The sequence below is a fragment of the Lutra lutra genome, chromosome 11 (assembly GCF_902655055.1).
Source record: "Lutra lutra chromosome 11, mLutLut1.2, whole genome shotgun sequence".
In the NCBI taxonomy this organism is placed as follows: Eukaryota; Metazoa; Chordata; class Mammalia; order Carnivora; family Mustelidae; genus Lutra; species Lutra lutra.
The window spans coordinates 38,509,561-38,529,066 of NC_062288.1; the positions used below are offsets into that span (position 1 = coordinate 38,509,561).

General features: G+C 36.2%; 1 protein-coding gene across 3 annotated transcripts in view; it reads right to left on the bottom strand.

The window, feature by feature from the left end:
- Positions 1-3,690: 3,690 nt before the first annotated feature.
- The window catches only part of SGCE (sarcoglycan epsilon), a 67,089-nt gene continuing 51,273 nt past the window's right edge, over positions 3,691-19,506 (bottom strand). The window contains exons 7-12 of one of the 3 annotated variants that reach the window (XM_047695797.1): positions 18,984-19,195; positions 18,023-18,049; positions 17,101-17,289; positions 6,895-6,938; positions 5,984-6,018; positions 3,691-3,985 (exon numbers count right to left, since the gene is read on the bottom strand). In XM_047695797.1, coding sequence (XP_047551753.1) covers positions 3,935-3,985; positions 5,984-6,018; positions 6,895-6,938; positions 17,101-17,289; positions 18,023-18,049; positions 18,984-19,195 — 558 coding nt within the window. In that variant the 3' untranslated portion in view covers positions 3,691-3,934. The remainder of the gene's footprint in view (positions 3,986-5,983; positions 6,019-6,894; positions 6,939-17,100; positions 17,290-18,022; positions 18,050-18,983; positions 19,196-19,506) is intronic. The other 2 variants (XM_047695798.1, XM_047695799.1) reach the window with 2 other exon arrangements.

Consider the following 19,506-nt stretch of genomic DNA (forward strand, 5'->3'; position numbering starts at 1 on the left):
CAGTAGAACTGAGCAAGGAAAGTAGGAACTGATTCCTTGAAAGAATTAATAAGATTGATAAAACCCTGGCCAGACTTAGCAAAAAGAAAAGAGAAAAGACTTAAATAAATAAAAATCATGATTGAAAGAGGAAAGATCACAACTAACACCAACGAAATACAAACAATATATAAGAACATAATATGAGCAACTCAATGCCAACAAATTAGGCCATCTGGAAGAAATGGATGCATTCCCAGAAACATATAAACTACCAAAACTTAAACAGGAAGAAATAGAAAACCCGAACAGATCCATAACCAGCAAGGAAATTCAAGCAGTAATCAAAAATCTCCCAACAAGAGCCCAAGGCCAGATGGCTTCCCAAGGGGAATTATACCCAACATTTAAAGAAGAATTAATGCCTATTCTTCTGAAGCTGTTTCAAAAAATAGAAATGCAAGGAAAACCTGCAGACTCTTTCTATGAGGCCAGCATTATCTTGATCCCAAAATCAGACAAAGACCCCACTGAAAAGAATTACAGACCAATATCCCTGGTGAACATGGATGCAAAAATTCTCACCAAGATACTAGCCAATAGGATCCAACAGTACATTAAATGGATTATTCACCAAGACCAAGTGGGATTTATTCCTGGGATGCAAGGGTGGTTCAACACCAAATCAGTGTGATACACTACTTTAATAAAAGAAAGGACAAGAACCATATGATCCTCTCAATAGATGCAGAAAAACATTTGACAAAGTACAGCATCCTTTCTGGATTAAAGCTCTTCACAGCGTAGTGATAGAGGGAGCCTACCTCAATATCATAAAAGCCATCTATGAAAAGCACACAATGAATATCCTTCTCAGTGGTGAAAAACTGAGAGCTTTATCCCTAAGGTCAGGAACATGGCAGAGATGTCCACTATGACCACTACTGTTCAACAGAGTACTAGAAGTACTAGCCTCAGCAATCAGACCACCAAAAGAAATAAAAGGCATCCAAATCATCAAAGAGCTCAAACTCTCATTTTTTAAAAAAATTTTTAAATTTTTATAATTTTTTAAAATTTGCAAAATTCATTGTTTGTACACCACACCCAGTGCTCTATGCAATACGTGCCCTCCACAATACCCACCACCAAGCTCACCCCACCTTTCACCACGCCCTCCAAAATTCTCTTTCTTTGCAGATGACATGAAACTCTGTGGAAAACCCAAAAGACCCCACCCCCAAATTGTTAGAACTCCTACAGGAATTCAGCAAAGGGAGGATATAAAATTAATGCACAGAAATCAGATGCATTTCTATACACCAACAACAAGACAGAAGAAAGAGAAATTAAGGAGTCAATCCCATTTATAATTGCACCCTAAATTATAAAATACCTAGGAATAAGCCTAGCCAAAGAGGCAAAGGATTATACTCAGAAAACTATAGAACACTCATGAAAGAAATTGAGGAAGACAAAAAAAATGGAAGAACACTCCATGCTCGTGGATTGGAAGAACAAATATTGTGAAAATGTCCAAGCTACCTAGAGCAATCTACACATTCAGTGAAATCCCTGTCAAAATACCATCAACTTTTTTCACTGAGCTGGAATAAATAATCCCAAAATGTATATGGAATCAGAAAAGATCCTGAATAGCCAGACAAATGTTGAAAAAGAAAACCAAAGTTGGTGGCATCACAATGCCAGACTTCAAGCTCTACTGCAAAGCTATAATCATCAAGACAATATGGTACTGGCACAAAAACAGAGACATAGAGCAATGGAATAGAATAGAGATCCCAGAAATGAACCCTCAACTCTATCGTCAACTACTCTTTAATGAGGCACAAAAGAACATCCAAAGGAAAAAAGACAGTCTCGTCAACAAATGGTGTTGGGAAAATTGGCCAGCCACATGTAGAAGAATGAAACTGGACCATTTCCTTACATCATACACAAAAATAGACTTAAAATGGATGAAAGACCTAAATGTGAGACAGTAATCCATCAAAATCCTAGAGGAGAACACAGGCAGCAACCTCTTCGACCTCAGCTGCAGCAAATTCTTGCTAGACATATTTCCGAAGGCAAAGGAAACAAAGGCAAAAATGAACTATTGGGACTTTATCAAGATAAAAACCTTCTGCACAACAAAGGAGACAGTCAACAAAACTAAAAGGCAACCCACAGAATGGGAGAAGATACTTGCAAATGATATTTCAGATAAAGGACTGTTATCCAAGATCTATAAAGAACTTATTAAACTTAACACATAAACAAATAATCCAGTCAAGTAATGGGCAGAAGACATGAACAGACATTTCTCCAAAGATGACATACAAATGGCTGACAGACACATGAAAAAATGTTCAACATCACTAGTCCCCATCAAAATATTAAGTCAGAGGCAAGATCATTTTTCAGAGTGAATTGCAGAGACTAAGGCAATAATTGCCAATTTGTGAGATGCTGACTAATAATTTTTATCCCATTCAATTCCTTAATATGGTCAGTGCAAAAACCAGTGCTAACTCCAACTGCATTTTCCAACCTTCACAGTGATCTCTTTCTGAGAAGAGATGAATAAAGTTCCTAACACTTGATCTCTAGTTCCTTATTTGTGCATCACTTATTATTGTTCCTGTTTACTTGGACTTCCCAGATCCTGCTTGATTTCAGTGAAAGGAGCAACAGTTTGTTAATTCTCTGCCACTGTGTCACAATCTAGTCATCTGGAGTCATGGCAACCTTTCCTGCTAGGACTTGAACCTCACCTATTATATTTACAACCTCAAGCTGTTAGGTCCTGAAGAACAGCAAGTGGCAACCCTCTATTTGTTTTGGGAAGGAATAAAAACATAAGATAAATCTTTAGGAAATCAAAGAACCTAAAGATTTATCTTATATTTTTATTCCTATACCCTCTGTTAAGTTATCATGTCCTTGGCATTGGAGCTGGAGGAGGAGAGGTTCCAATGCCCCTAAGTGATTATTACCCCTAAGTGAAAGACACCTTGTTGCATACAGTGGTAACAAGGAGTCTTTTTAGATTTTGGAATCAGATTAACATAGCATCTGTGTATCCTTTGACTAACTAGTAACACAGAAATCTGCCCAGAGCAGAGTAGGAGAAGGTTTTCTAGCTGGTCTAGCCTACAACAAGAGTAGCCCTGTGAGTTGGTCTGATAACTGCATTTTAACCAACAGTATTCACGATGTATGAAGCAGACCACTATGGTATGAGGAAACTCCTGAAAGTAGTGTTATTACAGGTAAGCTCAGGGGTTTGGATCTAATTCATGCCACCAACAGCAGGTAACTATTCTCTTTTTGAGTAACAGCTCCAGGCTTGCTCATAAAAACAAGTATCTGATCATGGAACCAAGTAATTATGTAGCCCAGGCCATCCTTCATAAACAAGGTATCATCAGATCCATAACCAAGTCTACCTTAAGACCAAGTCTACCTTAAAACACTCCAGGAAAGAATATATAAAAGAACATATTGAGACATGCCATAAGGATCCAGCATTATTTAAATGGGTTGCTCACCTGGAACCCAGAGCATAGATATGTTCTGTATTTATAGAATATGCTTAATAAAATCTTACTGAATAAAGAATGACCACATGAACCTGTTCCTAGCAACAGAAGATTCCTACAATATAGAAGGCAATCAAATATTTTCTGAAATAAATTTTACCCAACATTAAGCTTCATTAATAATATTTATTTTAAAGGTCCCTTTTTATTTGTAACAAATATAAAGTCATCAATGTTTTACAAATTGTCAAAAATGCTTTAAGTACAAAAAAAAATACATTAGTAAAATGAAAGTTATATTGTATTATTCGCTACAGACTTAATACTGTCAACATGCACACCATATTTCAGAAAAGCTCATGCATTAGTGGAAAAGAGAAGAAATGAGATATAACTGCTATGCTGGCTGATTACAAATTCATTGCTTCAGTCAGTTTCCTTTCTTCAGGGATACCATTTACCTGGAGTGTGGAAGAACGAACATGTGCATGAATTAGACAGGGTGCAGACACTTAGATTTTGAGCGAAACAAAATATGACAAGGAGTAATTTTCTATCTTCTTAATGCAATTTAAAGGAATTATGTTGACATTCTTTCTCTGTATTAAAAAAAAAAAGAAAGAAAGAAAGAAAGAAAGAAAGAAAGAAAGAAAGAAAGAAAGAAAGAAAAATTCTAAATCAGTCCTTTCCTTCTTAGGCCAAAGCCGTTAATGGTTTGTACCTCTCAGAAGGTATGGTCTGAAAATTCCTCCCACAGTAAACAAAAAGAATGGGGTTGACTGCAGGACGTAGGACTGTACCTTTTAATCGTGGCTTTTTAGAAAATATTGTGTGGGCTGGAAGGGCAAAGAAAATGAGAAAACCTGAAGGGGCATCAAACCTAATGGCTTGGGCCTCATCCAAAAGGCAGTGCTATTGTTGGCCTGTAACTGCTCTATTATCCCAGCGAGAGCTTAAGTCCAGGATTACAACACCAGCAGCTAGTTTATTTCTTAAACTTTTGGTGATCATTAAAAAAAAAAAAAAAAGAAAGAAAGAAAAGAAAAAATTAACTAAATAAAACAAACTTCAAAATATACTCTTCCTGCAAATTCCATATGAGTAGCTACAAATAAAATTACTTGGTATCCAAGAGACAAACCCTGTGTTTAAATTGTCTTCATAAAGAAAACTGTGACCTCGCATAGTGCTTTGAGGTACTTGGAAAGAGCAAATTATGATTTCAAATGTGGGTGCCTCTTTGTGGTACTGGGATGACCAGGAAAAGCTGTTGTACCCAGGAAAATAGATAAAGAGCACTAAGTCCGTGGATGTGCATACAGAGCAGAATAACTTGGAAACTGAAAAACAAATTATTTTTCATTCAAACAAACAGAATGGGAATAAGGAATGTAACCTGCCCATTCAGCTCTTCTCTCTGGGAAGCAAAACTCCACTTGGTTGTACGTTTATCAGAGACAGAAACACAACAATCTATCATAATTACAAAAAAATGCTAGGGTGGTCTCTCTCCCTTTAGCACTTAGATACTTTGGGGACTCATCGAAAACAACAATGACAAGAAGAAAACAACCAAGAAGAGATAGTGCACTTTAGTCCATAATGTGGTCCAAATTACAGAAAAATATAAGAAAACAAGGAGGTAATAGGCTATCGCATTAACTAAAAAGGAGATCAAAGCTTCCTTGACTCAAGAAAAACGCCTGCTCCCCAAAATCTATTTCAGAAAAATAATCTAAAAAATTGGGTGGAACAACCTAAAAATCCCCCAGGGAAATTCTTTGGCTCTTACCCCATTTGCTCAAGCATAAACTGTCCTTGTAGTTATAAATGCTGTCTATTACTAAAAACTAGCACATTAACAAGTCTACTTGCTGAAAATCTATACCGCTATCAAATATGTCTCTCTAATATCATCTACTCAGGCTAGTAGATTTCCTCTATTTCCTCTAGAAAATTTCCTCTAAGGGACAATAAGTAAAATCTGGATTTTTTAAACACACAAATAAATTATTTACTGTTTTACTAGAAACTGTCTCCCTTTTACTCACACCTTGCATGAAATAATTAAGAATCAGAGGAAAGGAATCTTAGAAGAGTTAGAAGTTTATGAATTTAATGAAGGAAATGTAGAAATATTCCTTTAAATGTTTTCTTCTTAAAAAAACAAAAACAAAACAAAACAAAACAAAAAAAACAACAAAAAAACCAGGCAATTAGTGCTAATAGGGATTTGTTTTTTGTCTTTGCTCTTTAGGTAACAGATATTTTATAACTAAGTTTGTTCCTTCATCAATCTCCTGAATGCTTACACAGTAGCACCACGACATCAATATATTGAACACCCTTGTTGAAACATGTTAGCATTTAATTAAAACAAGTGATCAAAACTGTAGGGGAAAATTCTGATAAACATTATCTCGTAATTAAAATCTGGAGAACAATTTTATTATACTTGCCTCAAATCTTTGAAAAGTTGTCAAACGAAAATCTCCTTAAATTCCCGAAAGCAGTAATAGAGAAAATAATTTTTGAATGAAAACATCCAATAAATTTCTCTATGTGCCTAAAGTTTTTAAGAGACTTACTTAATAGCTTCCCTACTACAATACCACTATTCACACTCAGAATTCCACATCCAACTTACATTTTTAAAACTTCTCTTGCTTTTCCAAGAGAGCCACAAAAGGCATTACTGGTTGCCTGGCAATTAGAACTAGGAATCAACCACTAATTAGAAGACAATCATGAATAAGTTATCTACTTGGTACCTAGATGAATGAAATAATTGGCTGTGGAAATTTTTTAGGGACACTTGAAAGAAATAAACTTAAAGAAAGCAAGTCTTAGGGAAATAGAATAGTCAAGGGAGAATCATCCGCCATCTTGTTGTCACCGGTCGTTATAACAGCTTTTTAAAGTGGCATTAAAACCAGGCCAACCATTTCTCATTTATCCCCCTGAAGCCTCAGTGATTAGTCACAATGGTTTCCTTTTGTAAGAGTCAGTTTCAAGCTGCTCACTTACTGAGACAAATCCTGGATGCATCCAAGCTAAGAATCTTTAATACCAAGGGGAAGAATAGGGAGCTTTGCTGAAGGAAGGGAATTTTATTCAGTCTTCCTTAATTAGACAGGACCTCCATGGATGCTTTTGCTCTAAGATCATTTACCCTGTGTTTATCACTCTGATGCCAATCTATGCAATAATCTAAGCTATTATTCTGAGGTTCTAACTCTGATTAAGGAATGACACAACTGTTTTGCTTTAGTCAATGCAGCTAAAGGTTCATAAATTATGTGGTACTGTAATAGTCTCTTAATCTGTTAGCTTCATACATTAATATCAACTTACTACTTTTAGTACTTACCTGTAGTCTGCTGTTGGGGAATCTGAGTCTGATGTGGCAAGTTCCTAGAAATGATTGACATTTTTGAGTAAAACGGTGTTTGTTTATACACATACAAACAGACAGCAGCAGACCTACTAGAATGAAAAATTTTATACCTAAGAAGATCCCAGAAATCATCTAACCCAGCCTACCACCAAGAGTTCATGCATGAGAAACCTAAGGTCTGAGGAAGATAAATAATAATATTTGATAACATTCAGAAAGCTCCTACTGAACACTATGCTCTACCTCACAACAACCCTATGAGGTAGGTATTATTTTTCCCAACTTACAAACAGGCTTAGAGGTCCAAGGCTACATAGCTAAGAAGTGGCAGATAAAGATGTGAACCCAGGGACCCCAGGGCTTGCACTTAGAACATGTACACTTTCAGATCCAGGTCTAGAACATATAAACACACTCACACCCTCTCCCCGAACACATACATACCCATCTTCATTCATTATGCCAAAACTATGCTCTTCTATCCCTGCCCAGGCAATGACACTGACCATCCACCCAACTGTACTAGTGAAGATGCAGAAGTCATCATCGACCCTCCCCTCCTTCCCTTCCTACATCCCAGTCTTGGGAACTCTGGACGATGCTCCTCAGTCCCTCTTTGTATCTGTCCTCTTCTTCCCACCTGTGTTAGTTGAAGCCATCACCCTTTCTTACTTGGAACTTTGCAACTGAACTGAATTTTTTCCTTAGTTCCATTCTTGCTCCCTTATGATCAGCTGTACACATTGTTCTCAGATAATCTTCTAAGACACAACTCCAATTACGTCATTCAAACAACACACATTTCATTACTTCCTTATGAAAATTAAGGAATATCAGTATATTCAGTATATCGGATCCCTACCTGGAGCTCCCCCCACCCTGACTGTCTGAAATAGAACCACTGGCATCATGGCCATGACTATCTCTTGTACCCAACTGCTCCCATTTGTGCTTGCAAACTCAGTTTAAAGTTTGTTACAATGAACACGAGTTACTCTTGTAACTTAAAACTATCCCACAAGGAATGTTAATAAAAAAATTTTAACTTATTGTTTTAATTTAAAAATATCTCAAGTACCACTTGTTCTAGCCTCCTCACCCTCAAAGCACCGCCTCCCTACTAGGTTACCATAGAGTGTGGTTTCATACACATGCAGATAGTTGTATTTCTCATCACATCATGTTTCTTGGCCCCAAAGTGCCTTACCAGTAAGAACCCCCTATTTTGTTCAGTCTCCCCAACAGTAAGCATGCAATAAATAGATTTTGAATGAACACATGCACAACTGCAGATAGAAAGATTCACATAAAATACATACATTTATTAATGTTCATACTCATTTAGTTTCAAATTTTAATATTAAAATTCATTTGCAAAAAAGTACAGTTTAGATTCTGTACTAGGAGTCAGCCCCTTGCTACAGAGTAGGGCTAGATCCAAGCCAGGAGTTTTCAGTTTTTTTGTTTCTCTTCAGCAGTGGAATTTCTTTTAATTGAAATCCTAAGCAGAACTCTTGATGTACAAAAGAGATAAATGTGAGGTTGCCTGGGTTGAAACAAGGGAGCCGGAATCCCGCCTGCTTTGTTTCTTTTGCCCCACATGCTGGCCCCTAAGGCATTTCTAAGAAACCTCCAAGAAACAGAGTTTGAAAACCACTGATCTGAATCATTTCAGCCAGGCAAATATTAGGTTCGAAATACAACAATCTAAAGTGGAAGGCTATATATGCTAAATACTATTTACACCCTTAAATTAATCTATGGGAATGTTAATGACTCTGAGTAATTTTTTTAGACTTTCAGCTCTATTTTAAATATATTATTAAGGAAGTAGCAAAATCAATTCTAATTCAATTCAAGGAAGTTACTTAATAATTCACCCCAATAATTACATTCTTGTTTGCTATTACCTATCAACCCTACTTATCCTTGTGTGAAATTATGGAGTGTTTTTATTTTCCTGTTTATTCTTTCAGTACTTCACACGATGTATTTATACTGGTTTTGATTATGGAAGTAAAAAGATTAATTTATAAACCACAGAAGAAATAAGTTCTAGATTTAAAGATGGGAAAACAAACATCTTTAATACAGAAGTCAAAAAGCAGTTTCATGGGCATTTGGGAGGGGGGTTTTTGTTTTAACTTCTCAGGTACAACTAATGTGGGCCTATCTATTCTATATTAAGAGACTATTAAAGCACATACCACACAGACACACACAGACACAGACACACACAGACATTCCTTTGCCATCACCTCTAGCTCTACCTAGCTGATTAATGGGTTAAATCGATACATTTTGACAAAACAAAAATACTGAAGATGACAAGGAAAGCCTTTCAAAAGCCCCAAATCAAGGACACACCAAATTCAAAATCAATATTTGGCCAGTAGTTGGAAGCCCCCACACTCCCGTTGGCCAGCCCAACTTACTCTTCTGTGGAACACAGTTTGAAAACCACTGATCAAAGTCCATTTCCACCCTGTCATTTCTTCTCTAGCCCCTGATTTTCTTTCTCTCCACTATACCACTAAACTGTATAAGCAGGAATGGGCTTGGCGAGGTTTGAGGAGAAAGTGTTGGTTGAGAAAGTGCCACACAGAAGGTAGCAAGAAATCTGGAGATCTGTGAGAAAGCAATGGCATGACTTGGGTTTAGGAATTTAAAATTACCTGCAGTGCATGTCCCAACTGTTTATTTCAATGATGTATGTGCACTATTTGCAACTTCAACTGCAATATGGATGAGTTCTATGAAAGTGCTTCTATGTATTCAGTATGTGCAAGTCAGTATGACTTTAATCTTTTGGGAGCCTAACAGGGTCTTTTGTTTTTCTTATCTTTTGGGGGGCTCGACAAGAAATGTGTGGAGTAGCAACATCCCTAGCATCTCCAGGGTGGGCAGACTTGGTTCTGTTTTCAGAACCAAGTGCAGGTGAGCCCGTGCATGTGAGAGGGTTCAAATGTCCATGATAGGCATACTTGAAGTGTGAATTCCACTGATAAATTGAAGGGAGGTACCTCATGAGAGCACTGCTTCTGAGATACTAGAGACTCCCAATTCCTAGGAATGACCCTGTTGCAGTCAAGCAGACTGGACAGTAAGAAGCATTTCCACCTTCAATGAAAACACACCGCTAAAGGCAATTACACAGGAGAGTGCGGCTGACTTCAAATGGAGGTACACTAATCCTTCAACGAAAGGACCTCTATAAAGTCATACAACTATTTAGAATGATTATGTTATTAATGGACTAATGGAAAGATTATTATGTGTAAACCACATTACATAGAAAAAGAGATTTAAGAAAACCGGAGTTCTCTAAATTATTAGCATTAATTATTTTCTAATTGTACTACCATTAATTACATGCATGTAAATAGATAATTATGTAAATTAGTCATTGCACAAACTTATTTTTTAAGGAAGCAAAGGTAATAATGTACAAATTAATAAATAAGTGATTTGGGGGGAGGACACAATTATTTATTATTTGTACAACCATTTTACGGTAATTTGACATTCTTGGATCTCCTGTAGAGTAATTCTATGAGTTAGGTGGATGATTATCAACACATTAGATTCTAACTTGCTGGAAGACTCAAAAGCAGAGAAAGGTTAAGTGATTTGCATTAAGCCACAGAATCTGTGCCAGAGTTGAAAATAAATGACATTAGTTTGGCTATGCATAATACAAAACACTTCTCTTTTGAATTAGTGTGGAGTCAGTTAACAATAAGGAATATATTTAACAAGAGTAGTATATTTTTGGAATTTCCCAATTATTTCAGCACAATTGATATTGTCTAACCCTTGAATTTTCTATAATTTTTTTTTCTAACAAAATGCCAATTTGAGCCCCTTACCTACTTTTAGTAAAGAACCATCCATTATTTGGATTAAGGAAGGAAGGACACAGAGAAATTGGAAAATGTCACTATAATTTTTAATTTCAAAACCTAATTTTCACTGAAATCAGTGTAGAGCATACACAGAACATAAATGAGAAAGGAGATATTCACTTATTTCTTTCAGCTATTTTCTCCTACTTGTATAAAGCCCAAAGCAAGTCTACCATGGCTTAAAACTGAAGCTGTACAAACCTATAGAACCAAAAGCCATCAAAGAGATATTGCATCCATTGCTGAATTAAATGAAAAAAAAAAAAAAAAAAAAGGTCAATGGCTCTGAAATATCCTTGGCTGCTTGACACTTCTTGTCAACAGAAAACCATTATCTTGGTCCCCTCCCCAAAAACATTCTCTTTAACTGATACTAACTTTCATTGAAACCTAATTTTTTATTTATGAAATTTTATCATAGTTAGTTTTCATTATTACAAGGGGAAGACAAATGGAAAAATACTTTAGACAACAGCCAAAATGATTTGTTACTATATCTTTAATTAGAAGATTTGATTCTAGTTTTACATTCGTTAATTTATAAAAGATTAAGCGCAACCTACCTCCTGTTTTGAGGGAGACCCAATTACTCTGGATTAGGTATCATGTTTAGAACAATGAATAAGGAAAATTTTCATATAGACAATTAAAATCATTCTAGAAAATGTTTGGGCACTTTTCCCTATTATTCATTGCGTAAAATCTTCTATGAAGATGCCTTCCACTAAGGAAAAATCAACTGATATGGATATTGGTATGAGAAAAGAGTGACAAGAAGGCAGATCTACTCCCTAAAAAAAACACATAATACATCACGAATTTTAGAATAAATTCTTTTTTAGAAAATTGAAAATCTGAAATCCTCCAGCCAATGCCTCCCGTAAAAGAGCAAAATTACAATTTCCCAATGATTTTTCATTTTTTGAGGCTTGGCATTCAGTAATAGTCAGTACTCATCTCTCACTTCTCTAACACCATTTTCCTCATTCAGCTGAAGGAGGAGCGAAAAGTCTTGACACCGGTAAGTAAACCCACAAATAGTCCCCACAGTCTAGGTCAAGCACCCAGACCACCCCCTTTCACACTTTTCTTCTGTACATACCTCTTAGGGAGGAATCCATAGACACTGTTCCCATTTTTTTTTTTAAGATTTTATTTATTTATCTGACAGAGAGAGATCACAAGGAGGCAGAGAGGCAGACAGAGAGAGAGGAGGAAGCAGGCTCCCTGCTGAGCAGAGAGCCCGATTCGGGGCTCGATCCCAGGATCCTGAGATCATGACCTGAGCTGAAGGCAGTGGCTTAACCACTGAGCCACCCAGGTGCCCCCACTGTTCCCATTTTAAAACTCCAGGTAGAGGAGTGTGAATAACCATCCCTTCCCCACCTCCAACCCCCAAGAAACCACCACACTGGGTTTCCCAAATCCTCAAACCCAGCTCCTTCAAGTATCTTGTTCAGGAATTCTCAACACTTTTTCCTGCTCCACCTGACTCACACGTCCACCAAATTCCAAACCCACAGAATTAGGGCCCTGGGATCTGCGTCGTAAGGGCTCTGAGAGTGAGTGTGCTCTGCAACTTGATTTGGAAACAACCAGGTTAGATCTCTCTCAACCTACCTTTTAGGACCTAGAATTCTATGACTTGAAATTTGATTTTCTTCATTTAAATCATTACAAAGGTTTGATTCCAAGGTACATCAATCTGTAAGAATATATTTTAAGTTAAATCTTTGGCATAAAACATAACCCTTAATCACAACAGTGATTCTTTGGGCAAAGCAAATTTATTTTTAAGAATTTATGGGGCGCCTGGGTGGTTCAGTTGGTTGAGCGTCCAACTCTTGATTTCCACTCAGGTCACTCTCTCAGGGTCGGAGATGGAGCCCTGCTGGGCATGGAGCCTGCTTAAGATTCTCTCATTCCCTCTTCCTCTGCCCCTGCCCACCCTGCTCATGCACTCTCTCTCTCTCAAAAAAATAAAAAATAAATTAAGAAAAAAGAATTATTTTATAATGTAATCTCTAGCAATGAATGGTAATAAGGGGACAACCTATAGAGAAAAGTTCTTACTGTTAATGGTAATATATCCTCACTGAATTGCAAAGATAACTGATTAAGTAAAGATACAAAATGCCTGGCTGTGTTAGGAGATGGGGAACATTCTACAGAATATGTGGCTAGTGCTCTTCAAGGCTGTCAAGGTCATGGGGAAACAAGGAACATCTAAAAACTGCCCAGGCCAGAGGAAGGTAAGGAGATACACCAATTATTGTGTCTTCTACAAAAATCCTGGAACAGAAGAAGGACATAAAGGGGAAAACTAGTGAAATCTCATAGGGCACCTAGGTGGTGCAATCAGTTAAGCCTCCGACTCTTAGTTTTGGCTCAGGTCATGATCTCAGGGTTCTGGGATCGAGCCCCGAGTCAGGATCCACACTCACTCAGCGTGGAGTCTGCTTGAGAGTCTCTCTTTCTGTCCTCCTCTGCCCCTCCCACTCATGCTGTCTCTCTCTCTCTCAAATAAATAAATAAAATCTAAAATAAAATAAAATAAAATAAAAACTAGTGAAATCTCAAATTATTAAAAACAAAAATCTGAAATTTGCTTAATAGTAAAGCACCAATGTTGGTTTCTTAGTTGTGACAAAGGTGCAATGGGAGAAAAGTCTGTGAGGGAATCTCTGGAAACTCTGTGTTATCTTTGCAACTTCTTGGAACCTCGAAAATCATTCCAAAATAAAAGTTATTAATAAATACATTAGTAAAGATCAAACAAAATTGACCTTACATTTTTATACTATGATAATTTTAAGAGCCTGTTTATATTGTCTCTGCAATCTGGAATGTAGAGGGAATTCTGTACAAAATGAAGTTGTCCCTTCTGAGCATGTGCTCCATCTCCTGGTCCCTCTCCAGGTTCCCTTCCCACAACCTATTCAATCCACTGCCTATAACCTGGATCAGAGATCCTTCTGAGTTCAATAACTACATTATCTTTGACTTAATAGCAAGATAGGCAAACAATCTAATCTCAGTTTTGACCTAATTTAGCTTTGTCTCTTATCCATGCCTCAATTTTATCATCTGCAAATGATTAAATATTATTTTACTGTCTAAGGTATGGTGCCAGTCTAAGTCCTGGAAAGTATCGTACCAAGAAGAAAATGTTACTATGTAACTGACAAATAATGGTCGCAGCCCCCCATCATACAACTTACGAATTCCCTTTACCTCCCACTTTTCTAAGGTTCTCTAGACCTCCTAGACTGACTTGTTTAAAAGACCGGAGCAAATTTCCACGTAGCTCTGAAGGAAAGCTTTGAATGTCCTTGAGTCTTGCTTGGAAGCCAATGTCCTTATGCCTGAATATTTCTGGTGTTGAGTCTGAAGAATAAACATGAAATCCTGTAGCAATCCTGTAGCTAGCCAAATCATTTATGAATCAGTAAGGTTAGCATGAATATGGGAAGGTGAAATGTATGCCCTTTTGGGAAGGGTTAATTAACAAATACCAGGCAGCATTCTCCAAGCACGTACTTGGTTATCAAGTACTCTAATGCCTTGTCAAATAGAATATCTCATTTTAATGTGGAGGATTCAATTCAATCCAAATGACCCAAATGTGTATGTATGTATGTGTATACTTGGTGCTGAAATACAACTTTAAAAACAGGGCCATGCTTTTAAGGTAAGGAGTAAAAGCTGAATTTGCGTAAAGGACAGCTGTGACGAACCTGATACAATGAATTTCCCTATTATCTGGCATGGTTGGAAAATGAGGTTAATCACATATTCTGGCTTATAGGGAGTTACCATAGAGACAGTGCACATATTATCCATTTCCAAGAATAAAAGAAAGATAATATACACTCAACACTGAAACTACACCGAATGTAATTTAATTTTCCTCTGATGAGTCAGACGTACTTGATGATCTCGCAGTGCCTCAGAATAATCATTGTGCACATCCTCAATTATCTATCTACCCTATTTATATAGAAGTGCTAGTTAATGGAGTTTTTCCATTAGCAGAAATCTGAATAATGTGAAGGTTTTCTGGACTTAAAAATACATATATGGTCAAACTGTCACAAGTTCAATAGAATAACCTATTGCATTTGCAAATAGAGAGATGTCATCAACATAATGAGAGTTGGTGGGATTATGGGAGGACCAGGAAGATGTATTTGGTTGTGAACTAGATAGAAAATTTTGTTGTGTTTGTATACAAATAGAAACATGGCAAAACCCTAACAAGAGAAAATCAAAATACTTTTTAAGGAGCGACTTTCATTCTCAACATATATAGTTAGAAAGCTTATCTAAATGATACAGCCTTTTTCTTTCCCTTAAACTTCACCAGCGACAGAGTTTTACTGATTTACAAACATATTTAAGTTCCCCTACTCATTATAATGAATATTTCTCTATTGCAAAATTTGACAGCATTGTTATGAAGAGCTACCTCTTCTGGACTTTTTCCATGGATTCATGAAGCATAGCAACACTCAAGGCCTCTGAGAACCCTTGTAGTTTTAAAACAAACAAACAAACAAACAAGCAAACAAACAAAAACTGCTTCTCAAGTGTATTTGACCATTTCATTTTGGAGACTATATATCAACATTTGAGGACTATATACCCACATTTCACTAGCACTCTTGGGTATAGACAATACGGAATGGAAACCTAAAAGAATTTAAAAGTTCTTTCCATTTAGAAATGAATGATAAGGCTGTTCAAATTTTCATCTAAAGAAAAAAGGGCACATATTGCATGGAGCACAGGGTGTGGTGCATAAACAATGAATTTTGTAATACTGAAAAGATATTTTTAAAAAATTTAGAAAAGCAGGAGAGATTGCTAAATTGTGAGCTACTAAACTATTCTTGAAATTTTACTAATTTTCTTCATCAGTATCTAATCCTAGTAAAGTGGGTTTTAGGAGGACCCATTAGCCATCAAAGAACATAGAAATCTATCCCTTCCATTCAGTACAACTAAATTTTATGAGGCTTTAATATTCACATCCCTGATAGAATATTAATTTTTTGAAAACTCAAAATGATAATGTATGCAAATTTCTCCACTGTCAATCAGGCTCCAATCAATTACTTACACATACATGCACACACAAACACATATCTTAGCCTACTCAACAATAAGTAAATGCTGGAGAAGTTTAGGAAAATACAATACTTTTAGATTTCTGAAGTATTTTGGATAAATTTATCAAGTCTGACTATCTATACTACTCATGTTAATTATTGTTTAATCTCCAAATCACCACATACATTTTGCATGGTTACAAAAAAAGCATTTGCAATGGGAAAATGTTTGCATCCACTATGGTTCCCAGAGAAGTCTTTAATCAGTAAGAGGTTACTTTATACCATACCCTAAAGTTTATGGGGTGAGGAGGGGTAGATTTTTCTCTGTATCCATCATATTCATAAAAGTAAAATGAGAAAGAGGAGAATCTCAAAATCCAACCTATGACTTCACTGGGAAACTGAATTTAGCCCATTTTAACATATGGTTAAAATAAGGGGGGAAACGATTCATGTTCTTAAAAATAAATGGCAATTTTACCTACAATTCCCTTATACTGAAACTGAGCTTCTAGGCATATAATGTGGGCAACTTCCTCAACCCTTACCCCTCACCCCCATAGATACCCCTTACAAAAGACTTCTTCCAGGCTTTCTGATCATAGTCCTTCCAGCACTATAAAGGTGGGCACTAATAAATTGTACTTAGAGTCAAAATTAGAACTATTCATTTTGATATACAAGCATATCACAAGAAATCACATAAAAAGCTTTTATCCTGAGGCACAAAAAATTACATTAAGTAGATGTGTGGTAATAATATCAACAAATAGGTTAACAGAACCCAATAATTCTAATTATAGCTCTAAAAAATAATCAATGTGTAATGCTTCAGGATATGCATTTCTTTTCACAATTACCTCTTCTTTGAGCACACGTTAGTTTATCAGCAGTGTCAATTTCTGAACTATTAAGGTGAATGTCATCTTATTTCAATTAGTGAAGAAAAAAAAGATGCATCTCCTGAAAGTAACGTTTTGTATTTGGGTCAACACCACGGGGTTGGGAATCTACTATCAATGTCCTTTTGGTATTTTCTCTTAAGAGTTATAAACAAACAAACAAACAACGAAAGCAATAATGAAAAGTTCTGGTCTTTATGGAAAGTAAGTGGGTATCTTCATGCATATTAATAATGACAGGAGCACGTGGATACTTACTGCTGCGTCTGCATCAGTGGCATGTTTGTGCTCTCATAACTGTCCGTGTGCAGAGGCGGTATGATCTCCCCAGTTACAGGGTGAAACACAGGGAGCGTTGACAGGGGCCATGCTATCTCTCTATTCTTGGACATGTCACGAAGTTCTTTGGTAGATTTCTGAATAGCACTATGATGGACCAGCTGGATGCTAGATCGAAAAGAAATAAAACACACGCATATTTAAAATCCAATATTAGCCCCACGGGTCATCAAATTTGAAAACGTTATGAATTTTTTTCTTTTTAAAATAAGATACTATTGCACTTTGGGCATTCTAAAGGTTATCTCTGAAAGGGATACATTTCACATGCTTTTAACACAGCAAAAACTGAACATTGTAAACCAATGTTTTAAATAAACGTGTCTTGCATAAAATTAAGCTATAAAGCATTGTGTTAATATTATAGCCCTAAGTAACAAACTAGTACGCTATTTAATGTCTAGGATTAAGATTAAACTACCATAGCTTTTATATAGTTCTTCTGATGGGGCATTTATCAATACTCACAGAAGTTTCATTTTATGGTAGGTTATTACTGTAGATTCAGGAAAACGTGTATGAAAGGCCTTTTCATCTGTTCTCTGGTTTATAGAAATGCAGATTGGGAAATCACATCATATAAATGGCAAGTTAATATTCTAAATCTGAAGTTTTAGGTTTAATTTTTATCTACATAGTCTTAGTTTTCAAACCCTTTTTATTTTTAGTCTCTACCCATCCTAGATATCTCTATTTAGAAAGCAGCTTTCACATTTATGAAATAAACTATGAAAGATGACGAATGACAAAATCAAAGCATGACACACATGTATGGAGCACGAGGAGCAACTGAGAAGTGAAAAAACATGATAAAGAAAATAACAGGAAAGAAGACACTTACTCTGGTGTTTGCATGTTTCTCTTTTCCCTAGAAACAAAACAAAATTTATGAATTAAATAATAGCATTGATATTTGGAACATTAAGACTATATGCTCATGGGATCTTGCATGATGTGGAAATGCTGACATTGTTACCATTAAATGCATCCAGGCAGCATTTGCCACCAGGTTTATGACATTATTTGGATGAGTACACATACAGAGATGGAATACTGATGAGAAACACACAGAAAAATGGAAAAAAATGGAGATTAAGCATCAAGCTCTTGGAAATAAATTCTATGACATAATGAAATCAGGCTACATGTAAAAAAATGGAAGAATCTGTTACTTGCTGCTTTATTAATTTTTTATCCTTTCACTTTGTTGCCCTGACTTCCAGATAATTTGGGGAGATTATTTTAATTGACACAGATGTCCTGAAAGTGCTAACTAATCATGAAATGAACACTCCTTCCTCCAATTATGCTCTTTTTTTCACTAATTTACTCCTAGGTTTATATGTATACATACGTATCTTTTAAACATTTAGATTATGTCACCCGTTTGACAAGGATTTCAAGGAGAATTCTGACCATCACTTCTGATCAAACTAAGACAATTTCTCTACTTAAAGTGCAATTACCATGTCTATAGACTCCATAGTCTCTGCACAAAATGGCTTATATAACCAAAAGAGCTAGCCTCAGTTATACTTGGGACTGTTTTGCCAGCATGAATTTATATCTAGCCTTAATAATTGTTGAATAAGGTAATTATATCCCCTAATTTGATTTACTAGACTCGAAACTATTTTAATTCATTTTAAAAGAATAAAAAGTACTGTAGTTTGACTTGAACACAATTTCAATTAATTTATAAAGTGTTTTATGAACCAAATGAAACTTGGCTTTTAATGGAATCTTCTATGTTGTTATCCAGTAGGCTCAGTAATCTTTTATTAGTGTTTTAAAGTACTCACACTCCTTCCCGTCGGCAGCACATGATATAAGCAAGTATTAGAAAAAGGACCAGTGCTACCGCCGAGGGCACAGCCAGTGTAATTAGGAAATCCGTGTAATAGTCTCTGCTTTTCAAAGAATCAGAAGGGGGTTTGTACTCTCCACCATCAGGTAAGATCCCCTCTCCTCGAATCACTTCCTGATAGGTGGACACTTGCTTTGTTTTATCGACCTGATATAAAAGAAGACAATTACACATCGAATTAATAACTATAAACATGACGAAAGCGGAAGACCCAGATAGATCCAAAGTTTCTTTGACACATTTCTAAAGAGCCCTCTTTTCCAACTGCATTATCATCTTGAACTTGCCATTGTCTATGGGAGCTAGGAAGAAGTCATGAACAAAAGTAACATTAAAGGGCTTGTGTTGGCCCACTTTCTGGGCCCTTTCCACAACAGACAGACATATATACATGAATCCACACATAATACATGTATGTGTGTATGTGGCTGTTCTTTCTAGTTTCCTTCCTTCAAAGC